Here is a 21,223-nt window from a genome sequence, read left to right as displayed (position 1 = left end):
CACGTGTTTGTCATCATTCCCTGTCATCTGTCTCAGGGCTAGGACAGAGCGGACACAGAGATTCTTGCTAAATGAATGACAGTTATAAAGGTCAGCCGGATCGAGAATCCGGCTCTCCTGTTCCAGGGCTCCACAGCTGCCCTAGCAGTCACAGCAGGGACTTTCCCTGCAGTTAGGGTGAGAGAAGAGTTGACATGTCACCCTGCTGTCTGTTGACAGAATTTGCTGCTCTGTCCCTCCCCCTCCCAGTTAAGGAAGATACTACCAGCCAGCCCAAAGCTTTTTGCTTCCCCTCAATGCACACTCTGCAGAGGTTCCCTAGATGCACAGTCAGGGCCTGCTGCAGAGGAGGGTTGTTTGGGGGTTTTTTTTTATTTATTTATTTATGTCTCTTTGTGACCGGTGCCCTTTTAGTGAGGTTAATAATGACACCCTGGTGAGCTGGGGGTCACATGGCACCCTGGTGAGCTGGGGGTCACATGGCACCTGTTACGGATGTGTTTCTGCCTGATCGCAGGCTGCCCCCTGCCTCACCTCCTACCCCCAGATGAGTCACAGGGCTCAGCCGCCTGCCCCACAGGAACAGGCTCCAGGCTCCAGGCTTTTGTTTCCTTTCGTCTTGCTTTATGCTAGTCATGTGACGCTCCGGGTATTAATAAACCTCAGCCTGGCTTTCTACAGCCTGCTGTTGCCCAGGGAGAAAATGAAAGGTTTGTGTTCCCCTTTTCGCCGTCACGTGCCGATTGGTGGCTGAACTAAACCAGACAGGCACGGAGAGCTGTGGTCACTAGGGATGGACAGAACGTCCACCCGGGTGTGGTGTGTTCTGATGCCTTGACAGTCTGTGTCACTCTTGTCAGCCCCTGGCATCTGAGTGTAGGTCTCTAGCACTAAGCACAACACATCAGCGTCACCTCCTCCTCCTCCTCCTCCTCTTCCTCTTCTTCCTCTTCCTCTTCCTCCTCTTCCTCTTCCTCCTCCTCCTCCTCCTCCTCCTCTACTGAGTCAAGAGGCCATGCCACCCCCTGCACACGTCAAAGATACCAAACCCAGCAGGAAGACTTTTGAGGTTTAAAACTCTTTTTTCCAATTTAAAGTAAAATTATGTTGAAGGAACTAGGTCTATATGTGGTTTGACAAGGGTCCAAAGGAGACAAAATGTTTCAGTAAGTGCCTGGGACACGGAGGTGCCCTGACCCACCTAAGATATAGGTCCAAAGTTTGTCCTCCTCTGCAATCCTGCTTTTATTTTCTTGTGTTCCCATATTGTTTTGTTTTGGCAGTGAAGTATTTGAGGGTTTACTCTGTTTTCTTCCTTTTGCCTTGATTCCAGCATCCCATACTGTGTCATATCCATTGATTAAATCAGGCAGGGGCCTGGTCCGATGAAATGCTCTTGGAAAGCTTCCTGGGGCCAAGACTCTCTCGGTTGGTAGGATATTTGTTTGGGCATGCACAAAGGCTAGAATTTAATTTCCAGCAGCTCGTAAACCAAGCATGGCAGGATGCACCAGCAATCCCAGTTCTAAAGAGATAGAGAACAGAGGATCGGAAGTTCAAGCACATCCTTAGCTTTGTAGTAAGTCTGAGGCCAGCCTGGACTGTGTGAGGTCCTGTCGCAAAAACAAACAAACAAAAAAAAAACCTGAAAATTTTGTCCCAGCTCAAAGGAGAGCCTGGTTAATTTTCTGATGGGAAAGCCAGGGTTCCATTGAGAATGTTTTCTAGGGGCAGAGTTCAAAAAATGAGACGGAAGGGGGGTTTTAGTTTTCTCTTTTCTCTTTCCTTTTAGAATTAGAATATATTAAATTAGAATATATTAATTACACATAATAATAAATTTAATTATGATATTGTTGTACATGTAAATGATGTGTTATGGTCATAGCCACCTCTGTTACCTCCCTCATGTCTCTTGTCTTACTGGGGTCTTGGTTTTCTGAGTCCAGTGTACTGAGCCTGAGTCTGTGTCATTTTTCTTGAGGATTTGATTTGTCTTCTGAAGAAATTAGTTGCTTGGCCTTTACAACAACCTTTTGGTGTGGTGTTTCTTTGAGACAGACAGTGCGTGCTCCCACTTTCCTTTGTGGTGAAAATACAGCTGAGTCCTCCTGCAGGCTGTGAGATTCGCTCATAGAGTTTAGAGTCTTCGTCAAAATTTTTGTTCCATTTATTTATTGTGTGTGTGCGTGCCTGTGTGTGGGCACATGTGTGGTGGTCAGAGAACAACTAACAGTTCTTTACTTCTGTCGTATGTGCCTTTGGGGATCAAGTTCAGATCATCAGGCTTGACAGCAAGTATCTTCACCTGCTAAGCCATTTCACCGGCCCTGGTGGTACTCTTGAGCCTCACTTGATCCATCTGAGAAGTGGGTTGAACTATATGATCTCCAAGATCCTTGTCATTTTATTTTTCAACAATCAAATCTTTGGGGATCAAGTTCAGGTCATCAGGCTCGACATCAAGTATCTTTACTTTGCTGATTGGTTGGTTTGATTCTTCAAGACAGGATTTTTCTGGGTAGCCCTGGCTGTCCTGGAACTCACTGTAACTCTAGTTCCAGGGATTCTGATGCCCTCTTCTGGCCTCCAGGGGCACCAGGCACACATATGGTACACTTACACACTTTTAGGCAAAACACTCCTACGTGTAAAATAAAATTTTAAATAAGACTCCATAAAATCTAAGAGTTATGAGGGTTCTCCTTTGTGCCTCTGGGGAGAAATAGACAGACATACTGTGCACCCTTCAGTTTCTCTTTCTTGCCATCTTTCTATAGAAATAAAATAAAACTTAAAAAAAAGGTAAATGCAGCAAAGGAGTCTAACCAGGCAGGTTTATTGAACATGAGAAAGCAGACAGTGTCCAGAAAAGAATCAGCCCTTCCTTGGCTCAAGCAATGGCCATCAAACACAGGCTTTGCTGTGCCTTGAGAGCAGTGGGTGCCAGTGGATGAAAGTTCAAGCCAGGGCAAGAACAGTTCCCCCTGGAGGTGACTGTGCAGAACTCCTGTGCTCACGGGTCACGGGAGGTTCTGTTCCCTTCAGAATACTGTCAGCTCTTCTTTCCAGTGGACCAAATAGAATGGATTAGCACTGGCCGAAGCCCAAACCCTTTATATATAAAGGAAAGAAGGTAATTAAATATTCAACCTGGTTCCTAGTTTTGAGTTACCGCCATTTGTCTTTCACTGGAAGCATCTGCGTCCTATTGCCTGGGTGGCCCTGCCTGCCATTTATCTCTCTCTCTCTCCCCCCCCCGTCAATCTGTATCTGCGTGTCATGTGACTCAAAAGTGAAGATTAGAGGAGAAAAATATCCCTGTATTCTAAGCCTGGCAACTTCTATTTTTACCCACAGCTGTTGGAACTGATAGCAAAGTCACAGCTCACATCCCTGAGTGGCATCGCCCAGAAGAACTTCTTGAACATCTTGGAAAAAGTAGTGCTGAAAGGTGAGCTCTGCCGCCCGCCCTCTCTCAGCCCTCCTGATAGGCGTGGGAGCAGGCAGGTGGGCTTTCTCATCAAGTAGCACGTCAAGTAGATTTAAAGGAGCGTGATTGGATGGGGATGAACAATGGCGGCTGAATCCCAGGGGTCCTCGCTTCCAGCTCAGGAGAAAGGTACCACCCGGGCCCTTGGCAAGGAACAAGACCACTGCCCTCTAGTTCTCTCTTTAGGATCCTCTGTTTGTTTGCTTTCAGTTTGACTGGCTTCTCCATGAGAACATGTGCCCCACCCTTCACCTTGGAGCTTCGATATTCCTAGGACATGGGATTGAGGCACAGGCTGAACGAGCGATGATCTTAGACCTCTGGCTCCACTGAGTCATTTTACACATGGGGGGACTGATACGTATGAGACATGAATGGCCTGTGGTCATCTAGAAATTAGCCAGGCAGGGTTCGAACTCGACCTTCTGAACCCCCAAACTGCAGCCTTCCATTGGTCACCCAAAAACATGTCAGCTGCTGAACAAAAAAGCTGCGTTCTGATCAGGTGGACCCTTGGCACTGGTGAAGCAATTGAAACAGGAGAGCTCTTTAGAAACCCAGGAGAAGAGAACAAAGAGGGACCTAGATTAATGGAAACTCTACCCATTACCTGAGTATAGATAAACACGGGTGAGACAGAAGATGGCATCCTAAGAGACAGTGCCCAGTCATAGGAGTAGACAACAAAGAAGAAAAGACCACTTGTGTCATGCATGGTCCCCATAATGTGACTTTGATATTCCTTTTTTCTTCTTTCCACTCAAGTTCTTGAGGACCAGCAAAACATAAGACTCATAAGGGAACTTCTTCAGACCCTCTACACGTCCTTATGCACACTGGTCCAGAGAGTGGGCAAGTCTGTGCTCGTGGGCAACATTAACATGTGGGTGTATCGGATGGAGACCATTCTACACTGGCAGCAGCAGCTGAGCAGCATCCAGATCACCAGGGTGAGTGCAAGCCCCCACTCACCCCACTGTGGCTTCCCCCGCTCAGACACTGAGCAGAACTCCAGAGCATGACAGCCTCTCTGGTGATACAGCAACAGGTTGCTTCTGAATCGATGCCTCATCCTGGGGCTGAGCGTGGTAGGCGGTATGAGGGGCACCCCGATAAAGGGGGAGTGGGAAAAAGAACTTGGCAAAACAGGTGGAAGGGATGTTAAAGATGATAGCCAACTGTAACACCATGCAACAACAACAAAAAATAAAAGCGGGGCTGGAGAGATGGGTCAGTGGTTAAGAATACTTAACCTGATTCTTCCAGAGGTCCTGAGTTCAATTCCCAGCAATCACATGGTGGCTCACAACCACCTGTAATAAAATCTGGTGCCAACTTCTGGCCTGCAGGGACACATGAAGGCAGAACATTGTATACATAATAAATAAATCTTTATTTATAAAAAAAATAAAAACAAAACGGAGAACTGTCAGGGAAGGGATGTTGGCTGTCTGCTGAAGTCTTCAGTGGGGCTTAGGGGAGCTCTCTGCTCCTTTCCTCAAAAAGAATGAGCTGTTTGTGGACTGGGGACGCTGCCTTCAGTACAATAGAACCCAGAAGACAGTGGCTTAGGGAGCTGGTACCACCAGCCTTTTAGACTCTCAGTCCCATTAATGGTAGTTGATGACAAAGGCCATTTGAACCAAGCCTGAACACACATGTCAGAAAATACTAACTGGACTCACTCAAAGCCTCTATGTTACCAGCATAGGACTTCATATAGCAGACATTTCTCTTGGCTTTCAGAATAAAAACTCACTGTGGGCTCCCATCCTATTAATGGCAATGGGGGCGGGAGACTAAGGCACGCACAGAACTGTGTGAACGTTGCTGGCGTAATCTCTCGGGACTCGCTAATGGACAGGCACACTCGGGAAGCTCACACAACACTTGGCTACTTATCTAATCGCACACCGGGCTGGTTAAGTGGCTTCCGGGACCCACACAGTTTGGAACTGCAGCATATATCAGGTGAAGGTGACATGGAGGAAACCCTGTGACTTCTAAACAGTTCCCTTGCTGTAGGACGTTTCCAAAAAGCACATTCTTTCTTCACAGTGAATGATCTTTCTGCCCCTTGGTTTCTTAAATTCTGAAGCGGAAGGAATAATTAGAAATCTCTTGTTCCATGGCTTCCTTGGTGTTATTTAGGCTCTAACAACCCTGCTTGGACACACCCACATACTCATGTGTATGCACACACATGCCCGTGCCTGCAAGCACATGCATGCAAAGAGCTGAGTAGAGCCCAAATGTAGGTCATCTTTCAGAAATTATCCCCATTGTTGGATTGTTTTAAGAAAACTTAAGCATTTATTATGAACAGTATAATTTTAATAATTTATTCCAGTCTCCTCTCTGAAGTAGAGCAATAGCTTAGCCACGTACAGTTAAGACCAGAATTCCATTCCTCAATCCCAGAAAACTCACATCAACCTGCTACCTGATTTCCAGCATTCTCTGTGGCCTGGACTGAATACTTCCCATCTTATTCCCCAGAGACAATTCCCAACGAATGAAAGAAACTAACAAGGCTTGCTCCAAGGCTGTCTCCCCTCAAGCTACCTTGGGCTATGCTCCCTCTAACCACCTCAGATGAGTTTGTCTCCTACCCAGGTCTCCCATTCTTTGCATTCTCATGACCTTACTTCCTTAAAACCCTTCTTGCTTGGCCCCAAATACTCTTGAGAGGCAGCCATTGTAATTACTATTACCCTTCCATAGGATGGTATTGAAGTGGGGACCAGAGGAGTCCAGTGTCCTTCCCAACACTACACAACAATTAGGTCAAAGTCAGAAGCTGGGACTATTGATTCCTAAAACGGCAAAGCGTGCTTAACATCAGTGGCTTCTAAACTCTTCCCCATCTAGTTTTCTTCCAACTATTTATCCACTGATTCAGCTTATTTAAAAAAAAAAAAAACAAAAACATTTTAATCCAATGAAATCCTCTGCTTAAGAGATCCAGCCCCGAAGCTCATCCCCCCTCTAACATCTGCTTGGTGTGCTCCAGTAGAACCCCACACTCCTCTACACACCCTTCAGGGCCTTCTGGCTCACAGTCTGCTGGGTTCATCCCATCTCTTACAGCCACGATCAGTCTTCTTCAGAATAGTTCTGATCAGCCAGAAGGCTCTCATGTGCATATACATCTGTCTCCATCCCCTGCTTTCCAATCTCCAAAGGAGAAGACATTTATCTTCTGCTCCATACCTGGCGCAAGCAGTCAGTAGATTTTAGCTGAAGAGATGAATGTTAGTTTGAAGAGACAGCTCCCCACCAACCTGTCTGCTGAAGTACATGTTGGGGTTCTGGGGAGCATGAATGGAGAATATTGTCCGAGATTATGGATGACAGTGGTAAATTATACCAACTGCAAGATTCAGACAGTTCCTCAGTCTCCCCATGCTTCTTCACTTTCCTCATTTGGAAACGAGAGGCAGACATGCCCAGCTCTTTCCTATCCCCATGTGAGATTGAACATAGGTGTGAGATTGCATAAACCAGCCTACAGATAGCAGCTGGAGCGGGGCCTGGTGTGTAGGAAGCATTATTATAGATGTATTAGGTGTTATGATCAAGGGCTTGCCTGCACACACACTGTAAGGCCTTCCCATGTGATAATTAACTTATCTTGTAATTAATTGTAATTAGGGTAAATGACTGGAACTTACTGGGTCCTGTGCTAAGTACTTCTTGGTATTAACTCATCGCTTATACCCAGCCCCACTGCAAAGATACTCATTTCCTTGTTTTGTAATTGAGAGAAACCATCCTCAGTCTCCACAGAGGATGGATTCAGAGACACCCCAAGGATACTATGGATGCTCAAGTATCTTGTATACAGTGGCATAGTGACTATGCTTAGCCTGCATGCACCCTCCTCTGCCCTGCAAGTCATCTCTAGCCCAATTCTAATACCTTATGGGATGCTGTGTGCGTAGGGCAGGAGGACAAGAAAGTCTCTATGCTGTGAGTTCAGATGCATTTTTCTCTCAGTAGTTTCCATATGTGGTTCATTGAATTCAAGGATGTAGAAGCCAAGTAAATGGAGGACAGGGTGGAACTGTGTTGGGGCCTCTGTACCAGGATGTCTGACATCAGACTCCAGAACAGGCTGCTCCCAGAGGCTATGCTGATCCTTTCCTGAACCCACTAGGGGGCTCTGAGTTGTGCTGTTCTGAGAGCTGTGAAGAAGAGCTTCCCACGTAAATCCCCAACTGTTATGGGGCTTGTGATCTCAGCACACTTGGGAAGTGGAGGCAGGAGAATGGGGAGTTCAAGGTCATCCTCAACTATAGAAAAAAATCTGAACCCAGCCTCGGCTATAAGATCCTGGGGCAGGGGGATGAGGGAGTGGGGGGACAGTGAGGGAACAAGAACAGTCAAATCACTTCAGTCTGGATGGTGATTTCTGTGTTTCTCAGAAAGAAAAGAATATTAATCCATGAAAATACTAAAATGCCTTTTGTAGTAAATGCTTCCCTCTTTGCCCACGATCTGCCACTGTGGTCTCAGCACAGAACCTTGTTTGCCTTAGAAATCTTCATATCTAATTCTTTCAAGCCAGTTTTTATTTGTAAATGTAACTTATATAAGAATAAAGGATGAAGGATGAAATTAAGAGAACTGGTTTGTAGGGGGAAAAGTAAAATATAATTACAGTGCTGTGGGCAAAGCAATGTTTTGGAAAATGGGGGCTGGGGTAGACAAAATGGAGTTCAGCCAAATGCTTGACTAAGGCTGCAAGAGTGACATATTTTCCCTTTCATATGTTTATATTCGAAAGGGAGAAGGCATGTAAGCAGTTAACCATTTATCAGGCATAAGGGCTTGGCACGAGGTCTGGGCAAGGGTTTTGGAAAAGTTCAGGTTTGAAAATCTGACAGAGCAAACTCTGCCAAGCCAACTTGCCTTTAATAGGAGTTAATGTAATAATTGGCCTGGGAGTTTTAACCAAAAAAGTAGAGGCTTTGAAGTGCTGGAAACAAAAAGAAAATCCCGTGGCAGTTTTATTAGCTCATATGATCAACAGCAGATGATGAACGACAAATAGGTCTAGGGCTTTCTGCGGTCACACAAAGGCCTGAATGTTGCAAACCAATTGAGTTCAGCCCAACAGCCTGGGGTAGAAGTGAGCAGTAAAAATTGTCAAGTCACAGACACTTCTGAAACAGGAGGCCTGAGTGGCTGCAGGCCTACGATCATTAGGGCTAGAGGAATCTTCAGTATTCTAAACACAGTCTTTGGGAGCTGGGGAAACTGAGACCCAGACTTCCCAGGATGCTGTTTGCCCCCATCACAGTCCTCCCTTGCCACATCCATTCTCCTCAGCAGCTCGCATTAAGACCTCCTTCTGTGACCTCTCTTCCCACCAGTTTCTGTCTAGTCTACCCGGGGATTGGCAAGATCAATGGCATCATCCTAATGAGGCTGATACCAAGTAGTTCCTGGAGTCCCCATGTGTTTGGGCTTTGCTGTGCTTCCTACAGGTTCTGCCCCAGCAATTTGATGAGAAAAATAATCCCTATTATTATTTTTCCTCTGTGCCTGTCCAGTAAGCGCCCCAAGGGCTGTTTGTGCTGGATTAGTCTCCAAGGCCTACAAGCTAGGTCCTGCCGTCAAGGATATAGGTCTAGGTGCGGTATCTTGAGATGATCAAATTTTAAAATAAGAAGGGGCTCAAATATAAGTTTGAGGGTGTAGTGGGAGTTCCTGCAGAAGCTCAAGGTTGATTGCAGGTGTGTTTTGTATGTAAATGAGCAGTTTTTAAATAGAAGTTTGAGGGTATAGTGGTAAATGAGCAGTTTTTAAATATAAGTTTGAGGGTATAGTGGAAGTTCCTTCAGAAGCTCAAGGTTGATTGCAGGTGTGTTTTATATGTAAATGAGCAGTTTTTAAAACATCCCCTGGAGGGGCTAGAGAGATCACTCAGCAGTTGAGAGCACTATTGCTCTGCAGAAGACCCAGGTTCTGTTCCCACTACCCACATGGTGGTTCACAACCATCTGTAACTCTAGTTTAAGAGGACCCAATACCTTCTGATCTCCATGGGCATCAAGTACACATGTGGTGTACATACCTATATGCAGGCAAAACACTCATATTTGTAGGATAAATTTAGAAATTTTTAAATTAAATGTTCCCTGGTGTCCTCAGTTACAGTGGAGCTTAGCTCAAAGGTTTGGGGGCCAGCCATTCCCAGTGTATGCACAAACATATACACACAAACACAAATGCACAAACATACATATTTATAAATGCAAACACAAACCCACACAGATGCATATAAGTACTGCCATATAGTCCTGTAAACACACACACACATACAAACACACACATACACACACACACACACAAACACATGTACAAGCACAAGGTCTTTGTGTTATTCTTTTTTTTTCCTGTTCAACTATTTGGACTTAATCCATTGCACTAATATTTACTGGGTGCTTATGATGTGCCAAACATTGTGGACACCAGGACACAACAGTGAAACAAAGCCAACCCCCTCTTGTCAAGGGCCTTAGGTTCTGAAAGGAATGCTCCATTCAGCCTTTCTTAAGAAAGGGGTTGTGCTGAAAGGAGGGAAGGTTGCAGACAGTCACTGAGGGAGCTCCTAGGAGTTCTAAGAAGGTACAGTGAAGGAGACCTAAGCGGGGGATACATAGGCAGAAAAGGTGGTCAAAAGAAATGGTTGAGTTTTGGTTTTGTTTTTTTAAATAATTTATTTAACTTTATTTTATGTGCATTGGTATGAAGGTATTATATCCCCTGGAACTGGAGTTACAGACAGTTGTGAGCTGCCAGGTGGGTGCTGGGAATTGAACCCAAGTCCTCTGGAGGACCTGCCAGTGCTCTTAACCCACTGAGCCATCTCTCCAGCTCCCGAGTTTTGTTTTTCTTTGTTGGGTATTCGGTTCTTGGTTTTTGGAGACAGGGTCTCTCTATGTAGCTCTGGCTGTCCTAGACCTTGCTATGTCCACCAAGCTGGCCATGAGCGCACACACCTCCTCTCTCTACCTCCCAAATGCTGGGATTAAAGGCGAGGACCAGCATACCTAATGGCGATGGGTTTGAAGTAGGCTTGAGAGACAGAGAAGGAAGGCCAGGTGGGTGAGGGCATTGTGCATCGGTAAGCAAGATTTGGTTTGGGTGCCAGAGAGTGCACTAAAGTGGACCGATCTGAAATCACAGAGGACAGTGAGATGGGAGGCCAGGTGTCCGCCTGGGCCACCCATCAGAGCGGTGGCACTTTTGAAAGGCAGTGAGTCTTGAATATTGACACTAACAAAACAGAAAAATCCAATGTGCTCCCATGCTCCAATGGGTGGCCCCACACCATGCACACATGGGCGGCACTAATTGTACTTAAAGAGTTATCCAGGCAAACAAACAAACAAACATGAGGGGCTCGAGAAATGGCTCAGTGGTTAAGAGCCCTTGTGGCTCTTGCAAAGGAGCTGGGTTTAGTTCCTAGCACCCACAGGACAGCTCATGACCATCCATAACCGCAGTTCCGATGGATTCAACACCCTCCTCTGACCTCTGCAGCACAAGGCATGGTGCATTTACAGACAAACACTCTTACACATAGAATAAAAATCAATCTTTTAAAAGGACTTGAAGTTGAGAGGGACCCGTTGGGTACAGGGGGGTTAGAAGAAGGAAATGTGGTAGATAGTATCATATTTCATTGTTTACTTACATGAAATTTTCAAAAATTCTAGAAAACTATAGCAGGGTGATGGTGGTGACACACACCTTTGATCCCAGCCCTTGGGGGGCAGAGGCAGGTGGATTTCTTGAGTTTGAGGCTAGACTAGTCTACAAAGTGAGTTCCAGGACAGCCAAGGCTATACAGAGAAACCCTGTCTCAGAAAAAGAAAAATATAATAAAAGGAGTCCAACATAGGCTGTTTTGGGAGTCTTTTTAGAGCAGAAGGTTGCAAGGACAGGGAAAGCCTGCAGGCTGCAGTCAGCAAAGTCACGCTGGGCTGTCCTCTGGAGGCTCTGCCGTTGGTCTTGCTTCTACCTGTTGGACCAGGAGCATCCAGCTTTGGGAATCTAGCTGTTGATAAGCCAGCTTGAGACTGTAGGATCTGGGGACCGTGGCATTCTGGGAGCAAGTTATGACAAGAAAATGGCTCTTCTCTAACACCCGGCTTATCATCTGGCCTTCTCTCTGCAGCCTGCCTTCAAAGGCCTCACATTCACGGACCTGCCTGTGTGCTTGCAACTGAACATCATGCAGCGGCTGAGTGATGGGCGGGACCTGGTCAGCCTGGGCCAGGCAGCCCCAGACCTTCTTGTGCTCAGTGAGGACCGGCTGCTGTGGAAGAGACTCTGCCAGTACCACTTCTCAGAACGACAGGTCAGTGAAGCCCAGTGGCCCGCTCCTCGTGCTCCCTGATCTGCCCCTACCCTGAAAAGACCCATCCTTTTCCAGCATGAGGCAGGGCTGCCTGCCTCCTGGAATGTCTGGTTTACTAGAAAGCAACAGTTTCAGACCATGGTTCTCAACCTTCCTAATGCTTCGACCCTTCAGTACAGTTCCTCACGTTGTGGTGACCCCCAACCATCAAATTATTTTCCTTGATCCTTCCCAGTTGTCATTTTGCTACTGTTATGAATCACAGCCTACATATCTGTGTTTTCTAATGGTCTTAGGCGACCCCTGTGGGGTCACTACCTACAAGTAGCATTCCTAAGTCAATGTGTATTTTTTGTTTTTTGGTTCCTTGTCATTGTCATCATTGTCTTGATAAGGGAAAAATAAACCCTTACCCCAAATTACATTTTACAGCTCGTTAAAAAAAAAAATTAAAAAGACCTTGTTATGGTGCTGTATATTCAAGCACTTTTATGAAGAGTGTTTCTTTTCATCTTCCCTACCCAGGAAGGGTAGATATTATTGTGCCCCCTTCAAACAGGTGAAGAGACCAAGGCCACAAGTGACCAACTGGTGTATTCAGATTCGTGAAGTGACCCCTAGGCTGAGACAGCTGACCCTACATTTGAATTGGGCCCACAGACGCCCTAGGGTGCCCTCTAAACCTGTTCCACATCCAGGGTTGTTTTGCCATTTTCTTCATCTGTGCACTAATTCAACAGGTTCTTTTCATGAAGCCACTGATATTAAACATAAAATAAAATAGAGCCCTATTGTTCTTTAAAAGATAATATGTTGGCGGGTGACCGAGGCAGGCTAGTCCAGGCAGAGGCTGCCGCCAGAACGGGTGCAGGTTCCACGCGGCGAGTGGCAGAGCTGGCGGGTGGAGTTGGTGGATAAAAGGCGTACAGGACATAATAAATAGACGTAAGGGTAAACATAAAGCTGAATATTTATTACTTAAAGAAGAGGGAGACAGAGAGACATGGAGATAAACATAGAGAAAAACAGAGACACGTGTGCACACGCCAAGAGAGAGGGACAGAACAGAAAGAGTTAAGATGGCGATGAGGGAGGTCAGAAGTGGCTGGGAGTAGGCGTGGTTTGCCCTTAAAAAAAACCAGAGCAGAAGAATAACAAGCCCTAACGCTAGTCACTGCATCTTCCTAGAAATAATTGTCCAGGTCGACAGCGAAGAAAAGATTGAAGTGGCTTATGGGAGCGGCCTAAGCTTTGAAGGACCAGTCGAAGGCCCTGTACGCAATCACTAGGAAAGCGTAGTTCCCTGTTTCTTCTGAAAGCGGGTTAAACAGCACCCAGTAAGCAGGGAGAGCTAAGCAAGCTGCTTTCCTGGGCCTTTCTAGGAGTGGGAGCAGAAATCTTCGGAACCAGAAAACCCCAAACGATCCTCTTGGTGGACTCCCCGGAAATTACTTTTCCCCATTTGATTTTCAGATCCGCAAGCGATTGATCTTGTCGGACAAAGGACAGCTGGATTGGAAGAAGATGTATTTTAAGCTGATCCGATGTTACCCAAGGAGAGAGCAGTATGGGGACACCCTGCAGCTCTGCAGACACTGCCACATCCTCTCTTGGAAGGTATGCATGCGCCTGCGCTGGCTAGGGTGGTGTCAGCTTGACACGAGCTAGCATCCTTTCGGAAAAGGGAACCGCAGTTTAGAAAACGTCCCCCGCAAAATTGGCTTGTGGGCAAGGCTGTGTGACATTTTCTGGATTGGTAATTGTGGTGGAAGGGCCCAGCTGACTGAGTAGTACCACTGCCGGGCTGTGGCAACGAAGTTGGCCGTGCAAGCCGAAGAGCAAGCCTTTAAACAACACTCTCCATGGCCTGTGCTTCAGTCTCTGCCTCCAGCCCTGGTTTCCCTGAGCCTGGGGCGTAAGTGCCAACAGTGGCAGCAACATGAGGCCAGCTCTTCCCTGTTCTTTCCTATCTCGGCCCTCAACCTAAGAGGAGAGTGAAATCCATGCAGCACTTGGACAGGGGAGAGCAGCTCCAAGGCCTTCATTTCCCTCCATTTCCTCCACCCCTTATGTTGGTTTCTCTCAGAAACCCGCTTACTACATATTCTATCTTTGTGTGCACAGGGAAACACATAGGCAAACACGAATTCTTCAGCTTCTCAGTGCTGTGGAATCCCTTTGGAGGGGAGGGATAGTATGTGCAGATGTGTTTGTGTATGCACATGTATGTGTGCACATATGAGCCCGTGAGAATGGAGGCCTGAAGTCACAGTCTCCTTTTTCATCAGTAGCTCACCACCTTAAAAAAAAAAAAAACAAAACAGCTGAACCTGGAACACACCACATTGGCTAGACTAGCCCGCCAATAAGCTCCAAAGCCCCATCTGCTCTGCTTCACCCCCAGTGCTAGGGTTACAGGATGCCCGCCTCCATGCCCATCTTTCATGTGGGTACTGGGAATCCAAACACAGGTCCTTACGGTCACATACCAGCCACTCCACTCACCCCCTGAATTCGGTGACATTCTTTTGCTTCTAAGATTTATTGGCATTTTTAATCATAAACATGCATACATGTTTAGGCGTGGTTATGTGCATACAAGAGGGGTGCCTGCAGAGGCTGGAAGATGGTGTCTGATACCTTGGAGCTGAAGCTACAGGTGGTTGTGAGCCACTTGACCCACATACAAGACCAGAACTTGGGTCCTCAGCAAGAGCAGTACCTGCTCTTAACCACTGAACCACCTCTCCAGCCCCTGCAGTGGCATTCTTGACAGAGTTGCTAAGAGATTAGGCAAGGCCCGAGAGAGCCAGGGAGCTGCCACTGAGAACTCGGATCTAACCATGATGCTATTTTCAGGGCACTGACCACCCGTGCACAGCCAACAACCCAGAGAGCTGCTCCGTCTCGCTCTCCCCCCAGGACTTCATCAACTTGTTTAAGTTCTGAATCCCGCCACTTGACGGCACTTCACATGGTCCCCTCCACTCCCCGCTGATCGGATGGCTGGGAATTCAGAGACTTCATTTGTAAATAGTGTACATTGTAAGCACTGGCTTGAAACTTGTGAACGAAGTCACTGAGAAGATGTCGGAGGGAAGAGACGAAGCTGCCAATAGGAATTACAAATGTGAACTTCACACTAGAACTGGTACGGAAAAGCAGAAATACTGTAAATAGACTTTTTTCCCCCAAGACTTTGCCAGTGAGACTATAAGGGCGAGAACTCTATGTCTGCCGTGAAAACGGAGTCCTCCTGATGTTCATGGAAACTTCCTAGTTCCCTAGGAAGAAAAAAACACAAAACTCAAATACAAGACAGAACATTCTGTTTACAATGTGATAGTGTTGTTAAGACAAAATGAGAAAGACGGAGAATGAACGCTACAACTGAGGAATCCTTGGGCTTGGGGTTTGGATTTGGGATTTGTTTTGAACAGGCAAAGAAGTCCACCCATCCATCGGACACCTACGCAGGCATAAGGCCTTATCCTACGAAGATGCCACACAATGGTCTACCTCTAAAAGCGTAGCGTGCTCTCTGGCAGCGTGCATTATCTAGCGGGCAATGTCTGTGTTTCATGTAAGTTCTTTCATCTATGAGGAGGTCTCAGATGGGAAGGCTACTAGAAACAACCCTCTTCTTGGTTCTGACTTCCCTTCCCCTCTATGCTCCCAATCTACACCTTTTCTCCTTCCATGTTGTAGCTCATGTACGGAACCAGAAGGCCAGCTTACAAACAGCTCCAGCAGAAGTCACGAAGAACTAGAATTGGGCACCTGTAGATGGTGGCTTGGCACTCCTGATTTAACTCTACTCTCCTCTACCTTAACTTCTGGGCTTGTCTGGGTATCTTCATGGATTAGTGAATGTCTGTGAACTTAATGGAGCCCAAGAACTGAGGCTTGAGAGAGACTTTTTCACACCAGCCAATTAAGCATTCTGATAGCTGCTGCTTCCTCTTGGCGGGCTGTTGAGCTGAGGCTCTTTCTCTTCTTTAGGTTTTAACATCAAACTTGAGTCATCCTGAATGGGGGCTTTTCACATGCGTGATTGAAAAGGAAGCCGGGAGTTCCAGCTAGATAGGGAGCTGAGTTCATCTTAAGCTTGTTCCAGGACTGAGTTAAAACAAAGAGAGGTAAAAGACAAAGGATCCCAGGGGGTCTTGCAAAGCAGAGATATGAACACTGTGGAAGAAAGCAAATCTCAGGACTTCAGGAGTTAATTCCTGGGGTGGGGGAAATGTTATTTTTTATTTTTTATAGAGTGTTGCTTTTCTACAATGTACATATATTTGCAGTTGTATTTGCTTTAAAAAAAAAATCTCCAAATAAAACTACCACTATGCACATCCTTGGTAAATAATCAGAGGTAGGAATGTGTCCACATAGATGTTAAGTGAGGTATTGTGTATCCTGAAGCATTGGTGCTTGGGGTGGTCCTCGAAAGAAAGGAAAGGTGACCGAGCATACATAAAAACAAGGGACAGTCAACACCTCTGCCTTCAGTAATAGAGTACCCCCAGGTCAGTGCCGTGTGGGCAGGTGGAGTCTGCAGGGTTCCCTGGTTTGCAATATATGTACTTACACCAAAAGTTCTCCCTATTTCCTTCTTCCTTGAGGGGGAAATTAAGTTGAATTCAGAGGCCCGTAATGAGAAAAGGGAAATGTAAAAGAATAAGATTTGATGTATAAAGTTGAACTTTAGAGACTACAAACCTGTAACAGCTAAGGGTTTTTCTATTTGGTTTTGTGCTTTTTTAGTTTTTTGCTTTTTTTTTTTTAACTCTTCTCCCCAGAATTATTTTTACATTAAGGGCTTAGACTAGGAAAGAAAAGAAAGGAAAGGGAAGGAAGGAAGGAAGGAAGGAAGGAAGGAAGGAAGGAAGGAAGGAAGGAAGGAAAGAAGGAAGAAAGGAAGGAAGGAAAGAAAGAAGGAAGACACTTTTTCCATAATTGTCAGACTCTCTACAATACCTCACCTTCTGTAAATGTGGGGTGGAGCTGGGTATGCCATTGCTATGGAAAGCTCTGGAAACAGTGGCTCTAAGTGACACTGTTAAGGTTAGGGGCTCATGGCCTTTTCACATGTTCTTACCACCGCTTTGTCAAGTTGTTTAGAGATGGGAAGGTGTTGGGACTTTGGGGTTTATTTACAGTTCCAGCAACTTTGCCTGCTTTGAAGTGCCAGCAGAAAACTGGCGAGCCAGTCTCCGGGAGTGTCAGCAGTGCACAAAGGCATACATCATACATGCCCCAGGCAACCATCTGGCTCTGTGTAAAATGACCCTGACCCCGAGCAGTGAGGTCGCAGCTTTTTGAAATGTTGGCTAGGTGCCTGCAGATCCTCCATGAACCTTGGTGTCATTGGATATGGTATGCGACACAGCTCAAGAATTGATTTAGGATGGAAAAGGAAAAAGGAACATGTATGGGTCACTTTCACTGGTTAGTAGAAAATAGGAAGGATTGGCAGGTGGAGAGGGAGTGGGGGAGGAGGAGTAATGAAATGTCTTTGATGTGTGGCAGGGAGGAGCAATAGAGAGAGAAGAGCAGGCAAGTTATCCATATTAGGGCATGACCAGAGCCTCACATAAGTGACAGGACTTAAAAAGTTTTGCTCCTAGAACATGAATAAGTCTATAGAATTCCTCTTGGCAAACCCACCCAGGACTCCCAGACCTAAGACACAAAGACTAAGAATCCCTGGCCCAAGCTGCTACAAAAGTGAGAGGAGTGTGGATATAGAAATTGCTCGAAGAATTTTTCCAACACAAAGAAGAAATCTGCTTTCTCTCTCCTACTGCACCTTCCTGTCCCTCCTTTGTATCTTGTAAAACAGAACTTGAGTTATGCCCACTCTGAAGTCATTCAGACAGCAAGAGGGAAAAGGTTCTGTCCAAGTCATATGAGCAAACCCAGGGAGATGGTGAATCAAAACTTACTTAAGAACAATCAGCTGAGAGTCTCTGAAGAGAGAGAACCATTCCGTATAGAGTTTAGGAATGCTCCTTTTGTAGCAAGAGCCAGTAAAAGAAAAAAGAATCAGCCCAGTGATACTGCCAACTGGCTCGGGTCATTACTCAGCGTGGTTGAGTGGACAGGTGTGTCAGTCGAATGGGGGAGAAGGGGTGGCAGAAAGGATCAGAAGCACGAGGTGGGATCCTGAGCCCATAAGCTGGGAGAACTTTCTGACTAGTAATGGCCAGTTTCAGGTGGAAGTGGTCTGGACAAGGTACTTGCGCTGCAAAAGCTCTCAGCTGACGATCCCATCTCCTTGTGACCGTGAAGCGAGCTGGTGGGTGGCTCATCCTTGTGGCCTCAGGTGAGGAGGCTGCTATTGACACAGACACCTTACTTTTATTGTTTACCATGGAAGAGAAAAGGTTGGGAATTTGGTTTGTCTAAGCAGTTGGTATGATTCACAGAGAGAGAAGTCGCCGCAGGAGACGTTTAGCAATATATGGTTCTCCGCATTGGAAACAATGTTTATTATAAAACATGCACCTGGGTTTATATTTTTCTGCCTGGCTGTGGGGCAATAACATCTTGCTGTGCAAACACTCTAAATTTTATGTGTGAATTTTTGACTGTAATTTTATGTGTGCATTTTTTAACTAAACTCTATCATTTTCTATGTTGACATCTGTTGTTGTTGTTTTTTTTTTTTAATCTGTTTCCAACTATCTGAGCCTGTGAACCATCTCTTCTGACTGGATGCTGGCTTGAAACCCGTTAGTGCTTAAACAGACTCAGAAACACCCTGAACCTCTGGGCAAACACAGGGATGTTACTCTTTGATGTATAATGGGCCATCTATGACTTCAACAAACAAGGTAGTAATTCTTCTAACGTCTATATTTTCTGTAAATATTTTCTTCTCTGCTTTGCTGAAACAGAATACAACAACAACAACAAAACCACCTTTGATTTTCTAAATGAAGGAGATTCCCACCCCAGACTTTAGACCAAGAAGGGTTGTTAGAGAATGCAGTCCGATGTTTCTGCCTTTCAAGATGAGGAAGCCTTTCCAGAATTGGGGGGCAGGTGGGAGCCTTCCTCTGCACTCCTTGGGAAGTCAACAGAGTTGAACAGAGACCTGGAGCTTCCTGGTGCCAGAGCTGTGATTCCACCTCCCACCCTGAGCACCTTGTGGGTATCCGTAGATTCACAACACTTGTAGATTCTTCCAAAGACCCTCACTGTGGGAGGCTTGGGAGGCCATCCCATGATGGGAATCTGCCACCAAGTCTTCCAAACCTTCTAAGTCTGATTCTTACCAGAAAAGCTAAGACGTCCCTTTTCATTTTCACACCCTCTCATTCTGCTGCTACCACGGCATTCCACTGAGCACAGCCTGCTTAGTAGGAAGCAGCTAGCATGCCAGGTGTGTGGTGCACACCTGTAATCTGCAGAGGCGGGAGAACTGGACTTCTAGCCTGGGCTACATAGCAAGGCCTTGTTTCAAAAACAGCAGGAAGCAGACGGCATGCTTTAACAAATTCGTCTTTCCCTTGGGTTTTTACATCATTCCCTTACAGGAATAGATACAGGGTCCTGGGGAGATAGCTGGTTGATAAAGTGCCTGCTACGGAAGCATGGGGACCTGAGTTCCCCATCAAATGAATTCCTTGTCAAAGCCAAGCATGATCTTCGGTGCATGGGGAGTTGATGGGCCAGCCAGTTTAAAGAATCAAGTGATAGATACCAGATACCCAGGCTCAGTGAGAGACCCTGCCTCAAGAAGAAAAGTGGACAGAGATCCAGGAAGATGCCCAATATCTGCCCTGACCTCCAAATGCATGTGCACCCACATACAGGCATACTAGCATGCATGCATGTATACATGTGCGCATGCATGCATGTACAAATGTACACAAAGAATAGTTAAGTGTTGACCTCGTTCCTGCTGGTACCCCTGAAATGGAAAGGTACATTAATCCATCCTTCGTCCTTCCTGTTCCTTTCACCGGTGATCCCCACTATAAGATCCAGTGAGGTTTTATCTGGTGGGAGTTCACTCTGTTCAACCTTGTTTGCATTTAGCAGAATTTATCTCATAAGGCGAGGGATGGTGATAGCCATGACTTTTATCTGGTGCGCCTTTTTCAAAGTGTCCTTGACTTCAGCAAGCAAAGCTTCTTGAGAAAGTGCTCTAAACTTAGTCCCTCTCCAATTGGCTGGAAATGGATGGCTACATTCGAACTCCAAATTCAGAGTTTTGAATGCTCTATATGCGTCAACATTACTGAAAATGACTCTGTCTGCGAGTGTAATAGACATGTTTGTTAACTGTGCGCAAGGCTGTTTAACAGATGGCTCCAATCCCTGCTCCATATTTGGGAGCCTTTGGTGCCATCTTTATACTACCAAATGCCAGTCACCCTGGCTAAAGAGAGTGTATATTATAGTCCATGTCTAAGCTTAGAAGCTTTAAGTGTACTTTTTAAAGAAAAATAGTAGAATGGGTGGGATATTTTAACTAAATGTATAAGGTTAGACTGATTACATGCAAAACTGATTGTTTAATATTAAATCATCTGAGTCCTGTATAACTTATTTGCACACCTTTCTTGCATGATGAACGGACTTTTTTATAGTTGTTTGTACCAGACAGTGGCATATTTTTGTAAACATTTTTTGACACTGAATTGCAATAAATGTTTTTTCCAACAATACACCCTGGTATATTTTTGGTGTCTGTCAGTTCAGTTTGGCTTATTATTTTATGCACCTGGATTTATATTTTTATGTGTATCTTTTGTCTTCTGGGAGTGAAATTTATTACCACAATAATAAAATTTCCAGGGAATGAATAGAAAAATAAGCTTGCGGTTGAACACCAACCAGAGTCCAAACTACACTGTTATGTTTAAATGGGATGTTTCCATGCATTGATTGTATTGTAGGAGTACTGGGAGAAAATGAATTCTGAAGTAATTGTCATTTATTCACCAACAAGCACTTACAGAACAGTTACTGTTTGCTAGATCTGTGCAAAACACAGAACAGGATGATGAACAAGACAGACATGATCTCTGCCTTGATGGAGTTCAGGTTCTAACCAGAAGGATGGCATCCCCCCAAAAATACAGCAAGTAAATAAAAGTCATTTGCAATGTGTGATCTGAATGGAATCATAAAGCGCTGTTTGAGGCAAGCTCAGCACAGGCCTCTCCAAGGGAGCTGTTACCCTGCCTCTGAAGAAGGGTTAAAATGTTTCAGAAAGCAAGAGGTTAGATTCACAGACCCAGCTCTGGCCTGCAAGGTGGCTTGTTACCCCTTTCTATAACTCCCTCTGTTGCAGTCTCTAAGATATCAATAGTAAGATGTCAATGCAAGAAACACAGTCCTGG

General features: G+C 45.6%; 1 protein-coding gene across 1 annotated transcript in view; it reads left to right on the top strand.

The window, feature by feature from the left end:
* Nucleotides 1-20,545, top strand: part of Fbxo32 (F-box protein 32) — a 40,698-nt gene extending 20,153 nt beyond the window's left edge. The window contains exons 5-9 of the mRNA XM_048457200.3: nt 3,361-3,454; nt 4,259-4,443; nt 11,685-11,867; nt 13,341-13,484; nt 14,727-20,545. Of these exons, the coding sequence (XP_048313157.2) occupies nt 3,361-3,454; nt 4,259-4,443; nt 11,685-11,867; nt 13,341-13,484; nt 14,727-14,816 (696 nt within the window). The 3' untranslated portion in view covers nt 14,817-20,545. The remainder of the gene's footprint in view (nt 1-3,360; nt 3,455-4,258; nt 4,444-11,684; nt 11,868-13,340; nt 13,485-14,726) is intronic.
* Nucleotides 20,546-21,223: the final 678 nt, after the last annotated feature.

Source organism: Myodes glareolus, chromosome 19 (assembly GCF_982192425.1).
Source record: "Myodes glareolus chromosome 19, mMyoGla1.1, whole genome shotgun sequence".
NCBI classification, from domain to species: Eukaryota; Metazoa; Chordata; class Mammalia; order Rodentia; family Cricetidae; genus Myodes; species Myodes glareolus.
The sequence above is the reverse complement of the archived record's forward strand: the minus strand, read 5'-3'. Positions and strand labels throughout refer to the sequence as shown.